Source organism: Quercus robur, chromosome 5 (assembly GCF_932294415.1).
Source record: "Quercus robur chromosome 5, dhQueRobu3.1, whole genome shotgun sequence".
NCBI classification, from domain to species: Eukaryota; Viridiplantae; Streptophyta; class Magnoliopsida; order Fagales; family Fagaceae; genus Quercus; species Quercus robur.
Genome location: NC_065538.1, coordinates 24,358,743 through 24,377,114, shown reverse-complemented (window position 1 = coordinate 24,377,114; position 18,372 = coordinate 24,358,743). Strand labels below are relative to the sequence as shown.

General features: G+C 31.8%; 1 protein-coding gene and 1 long non-coding RNA gene across 2 annotated transcripts; both read left to right on the top strand.

Annotated features, from left to right (window-relative positions):
• The first annotated feature begins 3,699 nt into the window (after nucleotides 1–3,699).
• On the top strand, nucleotides 3,700–7,038 carry LOC126729042 (uncharacterized). The gene is made up of 3 exons (XR_007656469.1): nucleotides 3,700–3,767; nucleotides 4,900–4,949; nucleotides 6,805–7,038. It is a non-coding gene; the product is annotated as an uncharacterized LOC126729042 (long non-coding RNA).
• A 7,758-nt stretch (nucleotides 7,039–14,796) lies between these two features.
• LOC126725577 (cytochrome P450 87A3-like) lies at nucleotides 14,797–18,227 on the top strand. The gene is made up of 9 exons (XM_050430371.1): nucleotides 14,797–15,058; nucleotides 15,247–15,574; nucleotides 16,014–16,163; nucleotides 16,266–16,514; nucleotides 16,622–16,711; nucleotides 16,831–16,909; nucleotides 17,480–17,586; nucleotides 17,726–17,853; nucleotides 17,962–18,227. The coding sequence occupies exons 1-9, from the start codon at nucleotides 14,856–14,858 to the stop codon at nucleotides 18,053–18,055; spliced, it is 1,428 nt and encodes a 475-aa protein (XP_050286328.1). The 5' UTR covers nucleotides 14,797–14,855; the 3' UTR covers nucleotides 18,056–18,227.
• The last annotated feature ends 145 nt before the right edge of the window (nucleotides 18,228–18,372 follow it).

Below are 18,372 nucleotides of genomic sequence, written 5' to 3'. Positions count from 1 at the left end.
CTGTAACTCTATTGTCCAACTTTTGTAAGCAAGCTTCATGCTCTACGTATCTTTTGAGAAAGGCCCCTTTTCACTATGCTAGGTATTATTTTTTTAAACGCTGCGTACGGTTAAGTTCAACTATTGTGGCTAAGTTGGATTTTGCATGTGATGGTGGGTGATAGAAGAATAAAAATTATTTGTCCCACTTTTTGTTTTCCAGTTTATGCTCCACTAATCATGGTATGCCAGGTGTTTGAATTTTTTTTTCCCATTTTAAAATTTGGGACAATACTTCAAAGAAAGATAAAAGGGAGGAAAAGAGAATTCAAAAATATAACTAACATTAAATATAATAGCAAAAAGAAAGAAATAAAAGAAGCGTTACACTTTTTTTTTCTTCTATGCGAAGTTAGTGAAACAAAACAAGGGCTACGCTTGTCTGTTTTGGTTTGTTCTAAAGCATTACACTTTTACTTAAAAAAGCTTAAAACTTTTTCTTCCCCTTTTTTGAAGAAAGAAACATTACACTTTAGAAGTAAGAGTACAACGATTGGGCTAGTATAGATATATGTGAGTGACATACATGGTAAAAATTTAATACTAGAAAATTAAAAAGATTCAAATGCATTATTAGGAATCACTTAAAAATGAAGGATATTATGGGAATAAAAGGGTTAAAGACTCTTAAAAAGATTCAAGACATTCCTAAGATGACTCCTACTATTGCCAAGTGAAATATTATCCATACCTTTATTTCCTAGCTTATGAAGACACGAGAGAGAGAGAGAGAGAGAGAGAGAGAGAGAGAGAGAGAGAGAGAGAGAGAGAGAGAGAGAGAGAGATGAGGTTTGGAAGTAGTGCAAGCATAGATGGTGGAGTAACTAATGCAAAGGATGGGAGAGGTCATGGTAGTGTCGATCCAACCTATGCAGAGTTAGGAAGGAGTGGGGTTTGGGTAGGGAGAATCCATTTAATTTGAGCATTGGTTGAAGTTTTTTTAGGATCTATAGATTGTATTTAATGCATTGTTCTGGGTCTAATTTCGTGATGGGTTGAAGAGGTTAGAAGGAATTCACTAAAGTGAACTTGGAGGGTCATGCATGCAATTTTGTTTGGAAATTTCATTTCTTGAAAAATAGTTGAGGTAGAAACTTCTCCAACCTCTCTTTATTAGCTTCATTTCCCACAAATTTCTAGTCCCAATTTCCAAATTGAAGAGCTAGAGAGAGTCCTAAAACCCTAGTGTAAAAACCCATTCCATCTCTCTATGTTCTCCTCTGTAAATTGCCAAATTCTATGGGAGGAAAATTCATACTGTAACACACATTGAAATCTTCAGAGTCCTTGGTGTTAGGGAATCATTGGAGCAATCTCAAAATTGCCTAGGAGACTTGGTCATTACGATTGGATGCTTAATTGCAAATCAGAAGACCATCAAGAAGAAAGGATTCGAGAAGTCAATTACTAGTAGGACCTAGAGGCTCAAATACAGTCATTGATGGAGGGTTTTGTAAGTGACATCTACCATAACTATTACTGATTAATGGATCACTTGGCACTAGCGGCCCCAGAGAGTTTTCTTCGACCGATTCTCAGGTTATTTCTCTCCTTAAATACTTCAATGTTTTTGTAGTTGCTTATTTTGCTTTGTGTTTGGGATTTTTTATTTTTTTTTTATTTTTTTATGATTATCTATCCATGCTTATGTCAATTGGTTAATAACTTAAACAATTAGGATTACTTTCACTAGTTAGCTTAAAACAAAACCATAAAATGTGGGTTCTAAATTGGTTCCTTTCAAGTTTGATCTGGAATGCGATTTTGGGTTGGTGATTCAATCTAGAATGATGATTTTATTTTGCAGGGGGGGGGGGGTGATTAAAACTTAAGTATAATCCTAGAGCCCATTTATTAGTTTCCCAATTAAGTTTTAATAATTTGGTTGTATTGACCGATTAAAAATAGATAATGTCATCTTTTCCAAGGATAATTAGAATCAATGCAATTAGGTGTTTGAATTCAATTATGAAATCTAATGTAATGCACCTAAGATACTGTACCATTTTTCCTATATAAGAGAGTGATGAAGATTATAGAGTTGAAGGGATTTATCCTTTTTTATAATATTTTTCTTAAATTTTAGATTTTTTTTTATTTGAGAAACTAAAAAATAACTAAACTGTGTCTTTTTGAGTCACTTATTGGAATTATAACTAATGGAGTTGGACAGAAGGAATACATTGAATATGGATCAAAATTAAAAAAATGAAATGAACAAGAACAAAATTATAGGACTAAATGGAGTTTTGATCAACATTAAAGGGTGTAATTTGTAATTTAATCTTCTTTTTATATTTTTATAGTGTGTGAAAGATCTAATTAAATAAAAGAAATAGCAACTTAAGATAAAGAAATCTAGAGATAAAATAATATATAACTTTTTTCTTTAATTCGTCATCCACATGATACTATTGATTTTTGAATATATCTATTTTCATTATTAATTAGATCACATATTTTTGTGTGTTAAAAGTTGGATGAATGAAATTCTTAAGAATGCAATGCCATGCACTAGAGAATGTAACTCCATCCCTTTACAAAGTAACTCCATACATTTCTGTTGCTTATGCATTTTCAACACAGATCTAATTTTATTTTTTGATTTGCAATTTCTATATCATCTTAAATTATGCTTAGTTTATTGCTTTGATATGTAAGTCAAGATCTTTGATATGAATTTCAGTGCTAATATCACATGAGCTACTCAAAGCATCATTTATGTAATAGTATAAGTTGTTATAAGAATAAGGCAACTATCATGCAAGGCAAAGAACATGGTGTTTAGGTTCTTTGTATTTTGTGGAATGTGCACATTTGAATTTGACAATTTTTGTACGCAATCACTACAAGAAATCTGGGTTTAAGCGACGTTTTTAAATTTGCCACTATAAGTGATATACTGTGACGTTTTCTGAAAACGCCGCTAAAGAGTGAAATTTTAGCGACCTTTTTCTAAAAACGTCGTTGTAACTCAAAACAATAGCGGCGTTTCTTAAAACGTCACAAAAATATAGTTTTAGCAGCACATTTATGGTTTATAGCGACGTTTTCTGAAAACGTCACAATAGTTATTAACAAAAATGTACTCAGTACGTTATTAAAAATAAAGACTCTATAGCGACGTTTTAAAAACGTCGCTATACGTTATTAACTTTTGGCCTTTCACCACTTTTTCAGATTCCCTCACTTTTTTCCCCCTTTTTTTTTTTCTTTTTCTTTTTTTTTTTAGTTAGTCACTCCGTGTCCCACTTTTTCCTTTCTTCAGTCAACTATTCATTAAGCCTTTCTTTTCTTTTTTGTTCCTATTGTTTGTTTGTGAGCCATTTTCTCCAACACCACCACACATTTTTCCTACCACCCACTACCACCACCATACTTTTTTCCATCTTTTTTGTTGTTCTAGTTTCTTCAAAGTGTAAGTCTTTGTTCTTAACTTATGGGTTTGCATTAATTTGGTATTTCTTTAATGGGTCACTGCGTTTTTGTGCTAATTTTTGTTATTTTTCAGTGTTGGTTGGAACCTTTTTGTTGTTCAAGTTTCTTTGAGTGTAAGTATTTGTTTTTAGCTAATGGGTTTGCTTTGATTTGGTTTTTCTTTAATGGGTCATGGAGTTTTGTGCTAATTTTTTCTGTTTTTCTATTTTGGTTGGAAATTAGTAGAGAAAACTCTTATTTAGATTTGGCTTCTTGTGCAAAAGGACTTGAGGATCATGGGCTGAATCATTGTAAGTATTTTTTTAGAGTGTACATATTTGTTTTTCAATATTATACCATGAAAGTTTATATATTTATTATTATTATATTTTTTAATAAATCTTGACTTCTTTTTTAAATATGGCTCTGTGTGATGTTTATTGTGAATGCAATTCTTGGAAGCATTGATAATTTTTTATCCATGAAATTTTATATATTTATTATTATTATTATAGGGCTAATATATAAAAAGTGTACCCACTATATAAAATCTTCAAAGGGCTAATATATAAAAAGTGAACTATTAGCATGCAATAGATATCTATTATGGCCTCAAAAGCTTGATGGACCACCTAAGACAACATGCACATCAAGCTTTAGATTGACATCAGTTTAAAATTCAAATTGTCAACAGTTTTCCATTTGCAATTTGAACATCCTTTTGAAAACTTTCTATAGTATATAAAAATGGTCTATAGCCATTTCTACAGTTACATTGGTTTAGTCAATTTTTGTCTGTTTGTGAGCAAAACAGTACGTGTTGTTGCAAAAGCCAAAGTTATTTCACTGTAAGACCAAAACAAAACTTCAATGGCTCCCAATTACATTTTTTCAATATTATATCCATATTTTGAAATCAATGGCAGGGGATGGATCCTTATCAATAGCTAGGATGCTTTTTTTTTTTTTTTCAATATCTACATCCAAGTGTCTCCTATTAATTATTTATACACTAGGTGTTTTCCATGCATGTAGAAAAAGTGAAAGCTTGATGAAAATATAACCAAATGGGGTCCTAGACTTCTAGTTGATGGCAAGTTTAGTCATGATGAACTCTATCCGATTCAACAAAAAATATTTTCTAAAAAATCATTTTTTTCATTTTCTAATATTTAGTAGACTAGAAAAATCTAGTCAATAAAAAACTTGTAGTCTAATCATTGAAAAACAAGGGATTTGAGGTGGGGAATATTTTCCTTTTCTTTTCTTTCTTTTTGTTGTCAAAAAACACTTTTTAACTTTTAAAATTAAAGCTACTAGAGTTAAAATAGTTTCTATTTTGGAACTATTAAATTAGAAAAAAAAATTAATAGATTTCGAATGTACTGGGACAACTACTCACTTATTTTGGAACTATTTTAAGTGTCTTCTTTTATTTTGCAGGTTAACTACTCACTTATTGTGATAAGTTTGGAATTTATATTTTTGGAAAGGTGCATGCTTGGCTTGAGTATAGTAAGTAATTTTTGCTTAAAAATTTGTACTTGAGATGTTGATGATTGTGTTGGGGTGGATTGTTGAGTTGGAGCAAGCAGGTGGCTTGCATTGTGCTATAAGGCGGTTTACATTTATAATTGAAGTGTTTATTATTTTTTTGAAAATTTGGATGGATATTTTTGAGTTATATTTGTTGATTAATTTTTGGACTTCAATACTTGTAAGTATTTTATATTTATGATTATGATAATTATATTGGGTGGATTGTTGTGTTGGAGCAAGCGGGTGGCTTGCATGGTGTTATAAGGTCATTGTAATTGATATTGGAAGTGTTTATTAAATTTGGAAATTTGGATGGATATGGTTGACACTTGATTGAGTCTTTCTAGCATCTTTTAATGAGAAACAGAATAAGGAATAGAACTACTACCAATTCCAAATAATTATTATTATTAACAAATTTCAATTCAATCAAACAAAAAGATATTGAGTATTTCTAATGTATTAAGAGGAGCATAGTGTCTAAGTGCAAAACTTATACTAATTACCATGACTACAATTATGAACTAATACTCATTTGTCACAAATTTGCAAAAGTTATAATAATTATAATGACTACCAATTATGAACAAAGATTTGTTTGTCACAAACATCTTTTCTACTATTTAATACATTGGTTATTTGCAAAACCCACCTCATCCCTAAAATTGGAAAATTATGCCAATAGTAAACTTGGTCAATGCTTCACATTTCAATGTGATGCTACTCATGGATTAGCTAGAAACATTCTTCAAAGAGAGGAAGATAATAAAATCTAAATTTAGTGACTAGCTACATTTTTGTATTGGCATCATTGGATAGTGGTAGCTTTATCATATAATTATTGAAACATTCTCTCCATTAATAAAATTTATTTTTTTCTTATTAGTTAAAAAGAATATAAATATTTCTTTTTGAGCTTTTTACCTTTTAGATTGTTGGGGGGGGGGGGGGGGGGGATAAGGAAAACAGGACTTGAAGTCAAATGGGTACAATTGATCAAAACTTCATCAAATATTCAGCATAATTAAATTGCATAATCAAAATATCACCCTAGCTTTAATACCATTTGTTATTACCTAAGGGAGCGCTATATCTACATTATGCCCCAAAGCATTAGTTATAATTGGGGCTCATCTTAATCACATGAATAGCCTAAATTGATCTATAGTACATGTTATATGCGAAACTTAGGACATGTTGGTGTTGCACACACTCGTACAATTCAATCCCCACAACCTAGAGTATCACAACAACTCTATAACAAATTTTTATTTTTATGCTACCTTGATTTCTTGAACTGTGACTTCCAATTTGATGACACCTCAGCACTACTAGTTACAAATCATGGCTTTAACTATTTCACTTATACATTTATTGGGAAAAAAATTTAGTAATTAACAAGTAGCTTGTAAGAATTCACCTTATGAAATCTAGTTTCAATATATAAGGCATCTAGTTCATTCCAGTTCTTTCTCTCTTTGTGTTCAATTTTTCTCCATTTTTATTGGTGGATTTATTAAATTTGGAAATTGTATTGGAGTTATATTTTTTGATTAATTTTTGGACTTAATCTTATATTCTATATTTGTGATTATGATAATTGTGTTGGGGTGGATTGTTGAGTTGGAGCAAGCGGGTGGCTTGCATAGTGCTATAAGGTGGTTTACATTCATATTAGAAGTGTTTATTATTTTTTGAAAATTTGGATGGATATTTTTGAGTTATATTTGTTGATTAATTTTTGGACTTCAATACTTGTAAGCATTCTATATTGTTATATTGATAATTGTTTTGTGGTGGATTGTTTAGTTATTTTGTTCTATAGCTATGGATAAGAGTTGGATGGACATTAGAGATAGGACATCTGTGGAATATAGAAATGGAGTTGCACAATTCTTGAATTTTGCATCTCAACATAAACAACGAGATGGTACGTTTGTTTGTCCATGTCGAAAATGGGCACATTCAACAATGTTGGCTATAGATGTTGTACGAATTCATCTAGTATCACATGGGATTTGTAGGGGTTATCAACGTTGGATTTTTCACGGGGAATCATCATCTAGAAAGACTTCTGTTCAATTCAAGATGATATATGTATTGGTATTAAACATATATATATATATATATATATATTGAATCTATGGTTAATGTGTTATTGTGGAATATTGATGATCAATAGGTATATTTGATTTATTAAAAGTTTGTGTTAGTTACTGTTCAATTTTAAGCAGGTTTATATAGCATTTTTACTATTTGAGGAAAAAAAATGAGCAGGTTTTTGTGACGTTTTGAAAACGTCACTAAAAAGTAAGAGGAAATCCTTTTTAGTGACACCTTTAAAATGTCGTAAATAATCAATCCTATAGCGACGTTTTAAAAATGTCACTAAAAACAAGGGGACAAATGCTTTTGTGACGTTTTTGAAATGTCACTATAGGTGTGATTATATATGAAAATGTAATATTATTTAGTGACGTTTTATAAAACGTCGCTAAAAGTTTTTAAACGTCACTACAGAATAACATATGGCAACGTTTTTTGAAACGTCGCAATAGATCTATAACGACCACTCTATTGTGACGTTTTTGAATGTCGCAAAAGAAAACGTCGCCATAGACCATTTGTATCTATAGTGACGTTTTTTGGGTTTTTAGTGACGTTTTTAAAACGTCACCTAAACCCAGATTTCTTGTAGTGAATATTTATCACAAAATTGGCAAAATCTGCACATTCTAGTACTGGGATTAAATATTGCGCCTATTTTAACATTGATTCAAACTCCAGTAAGGTTAAATTGGCAAATTTAGACTCCTCTTGTTCTCCAAGCCTATTATAATACTGATTATGTTGGGGACCCACTGATTGACAATCCACTATGAGGCACTGTTTCTTTCCTAGCTCTTCTTTGATTCCTAGCAAAACAAGAGACAGTTTGATGAAGCCTATTAGACTATGGAGAATATATATATATATATATATATATATTGTTACCTAGCTGACACAACATAAGAACTTTTTTGGTTACTTCGGTTGCAACAAGATTTAGTTGTGCTCATTGCCTACGCCACTCCTATTAGTTGTGACAACTTAAGTGTCATTCAAATTGCTCATAATAATGCCTTTTCCAAGATTCCCTCCAGCTGAACTTTATTGCTTCCCATGATCAACTTGCAAACATCTTTACCAATTCACATCGCTCAGAACACTTTCATAAACTACTTTCCCAAATTCAAGTAAGTCTCTCATTCTCCATCTTGGGTTTGAGAGACAAGGGGGGTTGTTAGCATATGTCATAGCCCAAGCGTAAATGACTTCAATTACTTGTACTGTTGTACATCACTCATATATCTTCATACACAGTTCAATATATAGAGAATTCATCCTCGTTCACACAAATGTTGTATGTTGATGTCTTAAGAACACTTGAAATTTTTATTTATGAATCCATTATTTGATGTGAATCATTCTTTATATCAATATTTGGAAGATAATTAAAACATTAGATAGGGCCTTGCACAGTGAATGGAAAAAACTATTTCAAATGCAACAATGTTCGGAAGATAATAACAACATTTGATAGGCCTTGCAACAGTGAATGGAAAAACTATTTCGAATGTGCCCGACTCATACAAAAACTTTTGGGGAACTACTTAAAATTAGACTCCACACACCACTATGACCAATAAAAGTCAAGTATTATGCACACAATTCACGTCAACTTTATAGTAAATGGTATACGTCTTTTTCCTTTGATCCAACAGAACATCCCTTATTCAACCTTGGTTCAAGGTTCAACCTTTTTTTGAGTAAATGAATCTCCCTTATTCAAAAAACGTGAATGAGGATTTAACACAAAATTTAGGCTCAGTAATTTCATCATAAAGTATAAATTATGTGAACGCAGGACGCACTGAATAAAGGAGAGAAAATAAAAGTAAAAAGAAGATACAAAGATTTCACAAATAAAAACACTCCATGCGATGTCAGTATCCAAGGTGAAAAGTGAAAACTACACTTTTCATTTCAGAAGTCCACCTATAACTTTATTAAACCACACACTAAATCACGACAAACATGAAATCCCCATCGTACCATACCCTGTTGAAAATTCTTCATAGTTTATACTTTTTAAGGAAAGGAAAAATAGGGTGAAGAAAATGGCATCAGGTGCCGCAAGCACCCAAGGTTCAAATAGATTGAAGAAAATGGCATCTGGTGCGGCAAGCACAGAAGGTTCATTTGTTCCATCTTCAATCTGTTGCAACAAATAAAGGCTTTCAGTGAGAACACTAATTGTCAAGTTGATTAATAAGAAGTTAATCATTGAAGGAGCAAAGCCTACTATTTATATATCTAGAAAAAATAAAACTATCAACTTTCAACATCTAAAATGTGACTATATATGTAAAAGAAATGGTTGAGCTAAACATAAAATCCGAGGTGGAATCATTTTGCAAGTTCACAAAACCAAAACATCACTACTTTCTTCTTTAAATAATTTTAAACCAGTGAAAACCTACACCAAAAAAAAAAAAAAAAAAAAAAAAAATTAAATTAAATTAAATTAAAAAGAAAACACCAGCAGCCTCAATTAAAAATTTGATACATGTAAAAAGGAAACAGCATTCCAAATGCATCTATATTTTTTAAAAATTAATTTTTCTTCTCAGTAATATGAACTCCCTTCCTCCTGTTGAGGAAGCGATTTCTTAATTTCCAAGTACCTGATTGACCTTACCATCATGACCCTTCAGATTGTTTTGTTTTGTTCTGTTCCCCCCTCCCCTCCCCTCTCTGAATTGGCAATTTTAGTAATCATCGAGTCTTGGTAATTTCAAGTATTTCTAGAAGTCTTTTTTTCATACACTGTTGAGTAATTTTTCTGTTTGGTTTAATTGTTTCCGCTTTTTCTGATTGAGAAACCCATTGGTGTCTTGATTGAGTGAACTCCATAGATTTTAAATCATATAATAACCATATAAAAATTAGTTTTGTACCTGCATTAGAGTTACTTTTATTTATTATTTGTCATATACATTGTGCTAAACGTCAGGTTATCCAAACATACAAAAACATAGATACATATGTAATGATCAGTTAAATAACTTTTCTCTTCTTTAAAGTTTTAGATAAGTTTTTTTCAACATAGTTAATCATGATAAACTATGCACAATATAACATTGAAGAGAGAGAGAGAATATACTGTTGAGAAGAAAAGGTTTACACGCAGAAGAACCCCTTGGTAACTCTGATATTATCTTGAAAATTTGATGACTTTCCTCCAAATCTGATAAGCCAGTAAGAATGTCCATTCTTTCCAAGACTTTAGCATTCTTCAGAATATATTTTATGAGTTCCACTTCATGTTCCAAGCTTCTAAATTGTAATAAAGAAATTCTCCAAATGCGTAATTCTAGACATTTGGGAACATGGGTTGGCTCTGTCCAGCTCAACTCATGTGGTCCTTCGGTATCCTCCTGATTAAACCAGACCCACCAGTAATAAAACATGAAGGTTAAAAGACAAAGGAGCATTGTATAAAAAAAAAGAAAAAAGAAAAGACAAAGGAGCATTCAAAGAGTTTTACCTACCACTTCAGGGCTTTTCCAATCAACCACCAGGCACTAGTGTTCTCAAATGGCAACCCGCAAGACGGAGTCAAGATTTTTTTTTAATGATACATGAAAAATAAAATCAGTATTTATTCCTATTAACAAAATATAAACAAAATATTAATAAATTTTTACTCAATCATCTCCATTTGTAATATATCATAATGGAATTTGATTCTTTTTTAGTACTAATTATTGTAACAATTTCCTTTCAGTGTACAAGATCAAAGAATCAGTTTTAAATTCATCTATGATTTTGTTGCAAAGCCTAATTTTAAAAATCTTCATAATTGAAAATTCTTGTTATGATTGCATTAAAAACTGGAAGAATAAATAGAAGCAATTGATATGGCATGAAACATGAGAGTAGAAAGTTATAATAATAATCATCATTGTATATCCAATTTTCCTCTTACCAATAAACCAATTAGTGTTGTCATGTATTCTAAAAAATAACCCAAACACAAAGGCAAAAAAAAAAAATAAAAAGCACTCGGATAAACTCTTTTTTTTGGTGGAACTAAATAGCATAATTAACATCACTCAAAACGCAAAGTATCAAACATTTAATTTTCAATGCCAAACATCAAACAAACAAATTGAATTCCAAACACATATACATTAAGTGATATATATTTTAGATTTCTTGGGCCAACTTTCAATTTGAAAAGGCTAGTTTTTAATTATGACACACACAAATAATAATAATAATAATAATAATAATAATATATATATATATATATATATATATGTTAAAGACACAACTGATGAGAAATGTTATATTCAAGACTAACACAATAAATTCTAAATGACAAGTTATTATTGGCTATTACTAGTGAGTAAAAAAGTAATTTCAATGTCAAGTTCAAATTAAAACCAATAATAACTTACCATCTAGAATTTGTTGTGAAAATGTATTCATCGTCAACATTTGAATTTATATAGGATAAACTTCCAAATAGATAAAGATAATTACGAACTTCCTATAATCTATTCATAAAACTAATCCTAATCCAACATTCTCACAACAAATCATAGGTACGTGGTTAATTGTTGTTGGTTCTTGATGGTGTTACAGAAAAAACCAACTCTTGAGCTCATCCATATGGCTCGTCCAATGAAAGATCAACTAGGGCAAACCAAGCGCTTGTAGTGATCGTCCTAGGCATCCTTAATGACCTCGTCCGTCCTTAGAAGCGTTTAGAAGGATGAGCTTCCTTAAAAATCTCGTCTGTCCTTATAAACATTTGGACGGACGAGCTCTACACTTAATAAAGGAAATTAGGCCTCTCTGTTATGAATTGTTTCCAACGATAGTTATGGAAACGATAGTCAAAGAAACATAACTCCCACAGCAGTTACAGGAGTTGACTCCAAATCCTACGGACTCCTTAAAAATAGGGGGAGTTATGAGATGAATAACTGCTTACATCGACCTATATAAACACTTCTACTCCTGTGAAGAAGAGTAAGTTCATTCTAGACAATATTCCTAGAATCTTGAAATTTCAGATTTCCTGAAGAAAGAAACTAACTTCATCATTGGAGGATTTGTGGTCGGTCACCCCGGTCTCCTCTGACTTTTGTCAATTCTTTTTCAGGTCCGACACATCATCTTAATCCGCATCATCCAACTTACTGATTTTCTGAGAAATATCAGTTCTAATTTAAACCTACTACTAAAATTACTCTTTTACTCTAATAATAACAACCAATAATAACCTGCCACTGAGGATTTGTTGTAAAAGTCTTTTGAAAATGTTATAGACATAGTATTTCTCTTAACATATTTATCTAGTAATAACCAAATAAATTGGGCACATAATCTTCCTTTTCCATAAAGTGCTTCCCTTTGGTGGCTTAAATGTCATTAATATGTTAGGAATTCATTCTTGAAACTTATTTTTTGGCAAAGACATACATCCTTGGTGAATGATGTAGAGTTACAGAGCTTTGAGCCTTTTTTTTTTTCGTGTTCAAACTCGGCCAACCTTCAAGACCTTTCTACTACTCTTTAGTTCCTCGGATTTCCTATACCTGCCAATATTTTGTGAGCCTACGTTGTCATTGCAGCTATACTCTTCATGGTTAGCTTTGCATGTTCTCTTCTTCTCTATATGATGCATACATATTGAGCTTGTTAACTCGATCATTTTCTCCATGATCTATTGCATCTGCTTCTAAACGATAGAGGAGGGAATTAACTTTTTGTTCCAACTGCCTCATTGGCTGATCTATAACCTGCTGTGATGCCAATTCTTAAGGATCCAATTTTGTTATTGGTTGCTTTGAGTGAACTTGCTGTTATACAAGACAAACTTCCAATTATATAAAGATATATACTAACTTCCTATATAATTTATTAACAAAACTAATCCTAATTCAAAGTCGTCTAACTAATTCTAACCCAATATCATTTATTTGAATATATGAATTTGGACCGGAAATGATTCCTATATATTGATAGTGATAGCAGTGTATATATATATGGTGTTTCCATAACATGCATCTTCCCCCTCACATGGGGGTGGACATGTGAGGGGGTGGACCCTGTCCACCCCCATGTGAGGGGGAAGATGCATGTTATGGAAACACCATATATATATGGGGTCCACCCCCATGTGAGGGGAAAGATGCATGTTATGGAAACACCATATATATATACATGGGGTCCACCCCCATGTGAGGGGGAGGATGCATTTTACGGAAACACAATGTATTTTGGGGTCCACCCCCATGTAAGGGGGAGGATGCATTTTACGGAAACACAATGTATTTTCTGATCTATAAGGGGTCCACTCCCATGCGAGGGGGAGGATTCATTTTACAGAAACACAATGTATTTTCTGATCTATAACCTGCTGTGATGCCAATTCTTAAGGTTCCAATTTTGTTATTGGTTGCTTTGAGTGAACTTGCTGTTATACAAGACAAACTTCCAATTATATAAAGATAAATACTAAGTTCCTATATAATTTATTAATAAAACTAATCCTAATTCAAAGTCGTCTAACTAATTCTAACCCAATATCATTTATTTGAATAAATAAATTTGGACCGGAAATGATTCCTATATATTGATAGTGATAGTAGTGTATATATACCATAGTCATAGAGAGATAATATTAGTTAGTGTTAAGATTGGTCTTGAGCTTAAGTCTTAATTTCATAAAAGGAAAAAAAAAAAAAAAAGCCTAAGTCTTAATTGTATAAAATATTAGTATAATGGCATAAGAAAGTATTAGTATTTTTTACAATTAATTATTGAAATCTGACTATTAAGCTATTGATTTTTCTTAATAGTCCATACCAAATCCAAAGTTTCCAAATGCAGCTGCCATTTTCTTTAATTATAGTACTTTAATTACATCATTCAAATTCAGAAACAAGGACTTGACTGTATTGAGAGTATAGTTTTTAATTGTTAGTTCAAACCATTTAACATTATTTTTATCTGATAGGAAAAAAGAAGAAGAAATACTCCTGCCTATTTTTCAATCTATGATGTCATACACTTTGCGGAAAAATGGGGTTTTGCCCATTTCAGCCAAATTTTCCAGTAAAATGCGCTCTATCTGAAACTATTTAAGGATATGCTCCTATTTTGAAACTTGATTTTTAGAAAAATTGAGTTTCAATGAAAAACTCGATTTGGGGAAAATCGAGTTGCTTGAAAAAACTTGCATGGAACTTGAGTTACACGCAAGCTTTTTATTTTATTTTATTTTATTTTTTTTAAGTTTGATTGCCTATAATTCAATTTCCACCAAATCGAGTTTTTCATTGAAACTCAATTTTTATAAAATTGAGTTTAAAATATGGGCATATCCCTAAATAGTTTCAGACAATAGACATTTTGCTGGAATGTTTGGCTGAAAGGGGTATATCCTCATTTTGGCCTACACTTTTCTTGAATGGAACTTGAGTTTTTTTTTTTTTTTTTTTTTTTTTTTTTTTTTTTTTTTTTTTTTTTTTAAGTTTGATTGTCTATAATCCGATTTTCACCAAATCGAATTTTTCATTGAAACTCGATTTTTAGAAAATCGAGTTTAAAATAGGGGCATATCCCTAAATAGTTTCAGATAAATGGCATTTTGTTGAAAAGTTTGGCCGAAAGGGGTATATCCCCATTTTGGCCTACACTTTGCCTATATAAAGAGCCACTATTTCTCTCCATAATAACCAATCCTAAGTTCCACCTATACTACTAGCATCTACTACTCCTCCTTAGTACTATAGCTAAAGATGTGGTCAGTAGTTTGGCTTTCTGTAACTAGCTTACTTATAGTGATTGCCACACATTGGCTTTATAGGTGGAGGAACCCTAAATGTAGTGGAAAATTACCTCCTGGCTCTATGGGCTTTCCACTTATTGGGGAGACCCTTGGACTTCTTGCGTCAAGCAAGTCGATAGACACACCACCTTTTATCAAGAATAGGGTGAAGAAGTAAGCCCACGATAACCCATGCAGTGTTTTTTTTGCATCTCATCTAATTTGTTTTTCACATTTCTGTTGCAGACTTTCCATTTCGCCATCACATTTTAGATATGGGTCATTATATTACACAACCACATGCATTTTTGTTGGCTTTCATTTTGATAACTTATTTTCCTTATTTTTTTGGGTCATTTTAGATATGGTCCAATATTTCGAACAAGCTTGGCAGGAAGACCAGTTGTGGTATCATCTGATCCTGAATTCAATTATTATGTTTTTCAACAAGAAGGAAAATTGGTTGAAAGATGGTATATGGACTCCTTTGCAAAAATTCTCCACCAAGATGCAGCAAGAATTAATGCTCACAAAAATGTTCATAAGTACCTTCGGAATGTAATCTTGGGTCATTTTGGTCCTGAGGCTCTCAAGGAAAAGATGCTGCCACAGTTAGAGGATGCAATAAATAAAAGGTTACATGGTTGGTCCAAACTACCCAATTTGGAAGTGAAAAGCAGCACATCAGCGGTAAGCTTATATAATTGATCCTGGTAATTATTTTAAATGGAACTTATATTTTAAACTTCCAAGACATAACCTTTTCAAGAGGTACAAAATAAATGGGAAAAAGGAGATAAAATTGTATATATGGACCCATGGTCTATATATAAATAATCTTAAAATTTTAGTTATTTTCATGAAACAATGGTTAATATTAAAACATTTGAGAATACATTATTATGATCATTATGGGTTCCGTACTCTCAAAGAACTTGATGCCACATACAAACACACACACACATTATAATGGTGTCCCACCCATTTTTAGTTGCTAATGAAGCCTGAAAAAATTGTTTAAGGATCATTATATGTTCCTTCTTAGCATTTTGAGTACTTGAAGTTGAAGTAGCTACTACAAAATACATATTTTTCTTTCTTTAACAACTTATTTGTTGATCATTTGCAGATGATCTTTGATTTTACAGCAAAGCAATTATTCAGTTTTCAGGCAGACAAATCAAAGGAAGATATTTGTGAATCTTTTACTAACTTCTTGCAGGGACTTATGTCATTCCCTATTAATATCCCCGGTACTGCTTATCATAGGTGTCTACAGGCAATTTCCTCAAACTTGATCCTTATAAATTTCAAAATCTAAAACGTCCTTCTCATATTATGTGTGAATATAATCTAATATAGTTATTCAATTGTCATACAGAACCAGAAGAAAGCAATAAGCATAATAACTAGCGAACTAGAAGAGAGAAAGAGTAATCCAGAAATTTGCAAAGGAGATTTTCTTGATCAGATTCTGGCTGACATGAAAACAGAGACGTTCTTGACAGATAAATTCGTCATCTACATGATGTTTGGGCTTCTCTTTGCTAGCTTTGAGACCATATCGTCAACTCTTACTTTAGCCATTATGTTAATTAATGACAACCCAAAAGTGATAAAAGAATTAACGGTTAGTGACACAAAGAAGTTCCAAAATTTTACATAACATAGATTTAGAAGAAGCTTTTTTGGTGTTTAAATGTTAATATTACTTAAAAATGTATATATTATTCTTAGGATGAGCATGAAGCAATTCTTAAGAACAGAGAAGATGTCAATTCTGGACTTACATGGAAGGAATACAAATCCATGACTTTTACTCATAATGTGAGTAGATAGATACTCCCCCTTTATTTTCAGGCACACAATCTTTCTTTTTAATTTTTAACAAAGAACTTCAAGCTATTGGCTACGATTCTTACAATCCAATGAATTGGAACATATAGGTTATCAATGAATCGCTTAGACTTGCTAGTGTTGCTCCTGGGATTTTGAGAAGAATCCTCCAAGACATTCAAGTAAATGGTAAGTTCAAAATTAAATTGGTTGACTTGTCAACATATTTTTTCCTTTTTTCTTTCCTCTTTTTTGTGTGGGGGGGGGGGGGGGGGGGGGGGGGGGGGGGCGGTGTTGGGGATAGCCAAACCAATGAAAAGCGAATCATTTAATACAAAAACTATTTGTTTCACATGACTTTTTATGTTATATTATTTTGTTATTAGACCATGTTAACGGATGTTCTAGAACATTTACTAATAAACGATTTTAGAAAAATTTTACTACCAATTTCATGGGAAATATAAAAAAATGTAAAAAGAATTCATTGATTTTTTTTTTCCATAAAAAACTTCTAAAAATGTTTCTTAAACTAATGTTCTTAAAGAATCTATTAACCTTTTTCCGTATTAAATAACTAGTTTTTATTGTTGCAAAGTAATAAGTTTGTTGTACTTCAAAAGTGCTTAATAATTACTCTCGGCAGCTAGTCTCATTGTAATTAGTTGTTGTCTTAATTATAATGCAAGTCAGAGAATATAAGACATGCACGTTCATTATGAAATAAGTAGAGAATAATAGGATGCACGTTGACTGTAGGATATACAATTCCAAAAGGTTGGGCGCTTATGGTAGTTCCAGCCGCCCTTCAACTAAACCCAAGCACTTATGAGGATCCTCTAACCTTCAATCCATGGAGATGGCAGGTGGGTTGGTTTTTGTTTTGTCTTTTTTTCCATGTTAAAATCTTGATATATACTCGTCATGGACTAATTAGTTATGGTGAGAATCCTTAATCTTTGTTTCTATATTTGACTAATCTTTCATTTCATTATGGGATTAAAGAATATCTCAGCCAATGTGTCAGCAAAGAATTTCATACCATTTGGGGCAGGCATGACATCATGTGCAGGAGCCGAGTTCAGCAAAGTCCTAATGGGTGTTTTCTTTCATATCTTGGTCACCAAATACAGGTACTTTATTTCTTATTCTTACATGCATATATGCAGCACTTAGACAAGTTGAACAAAAACTCATTTTTATTTTGTTAATTTATTGTATTTGAATTATGGCTGATTAAGGATGACTACAATCAAAGAAGGAGAGGTGATTCGATCCCCTGCTTTAGGATTTGGAGATGGTTTTCATATTCAGTTTTCAGCAAAGCATGGATGATTTATAGAGCTTAATACCGGATCTCGACATTTACTGTACAATAAAAAAAAGATCCCTAGTCAAAAAAATCATCGTTTCCATGTAGTATTAAATGTTAATAAAGTTGACGATGTTGGTCACACTTTGTCTTTCACTTACACTAAATAAAATGAATTTCTTTTCGTATTTTTAATGAAGCTCTCGGTCTCTGTATGTTTACAAGAATGAATGTGTGCCTGACCGTATATTTCATTAAATGAATTATTTATTTTTTTTCTATTTTCTCCTACTAAATCTTCTTACAATGTGAAGGAGGTAGTCTTTGGTCAGAAAAATAC

Coding starts and splice junctions, on each gene's coding strand:
- LOC126725577 (XM_050430371.1), top strand. CDS start 14,856: ATGTGGTCAGTAGTTTGGCTTTCTGTAACTAGCTTACTTATAGTGATT. Junction 15,575..16,013: donor TGAAAAGCAGCACATCAGCG/GTAAGCTTATAT, acceptor GATCATTTGCAG/ATGATCTTTGATTTTACAGC. Junction 16,910..17,479: donor CCAAGACATTCAAGTAAATG/GTAAGTTCAAAA, acceptor CGTTGACTGTAG/GATATACAATTCCAAAAGGT.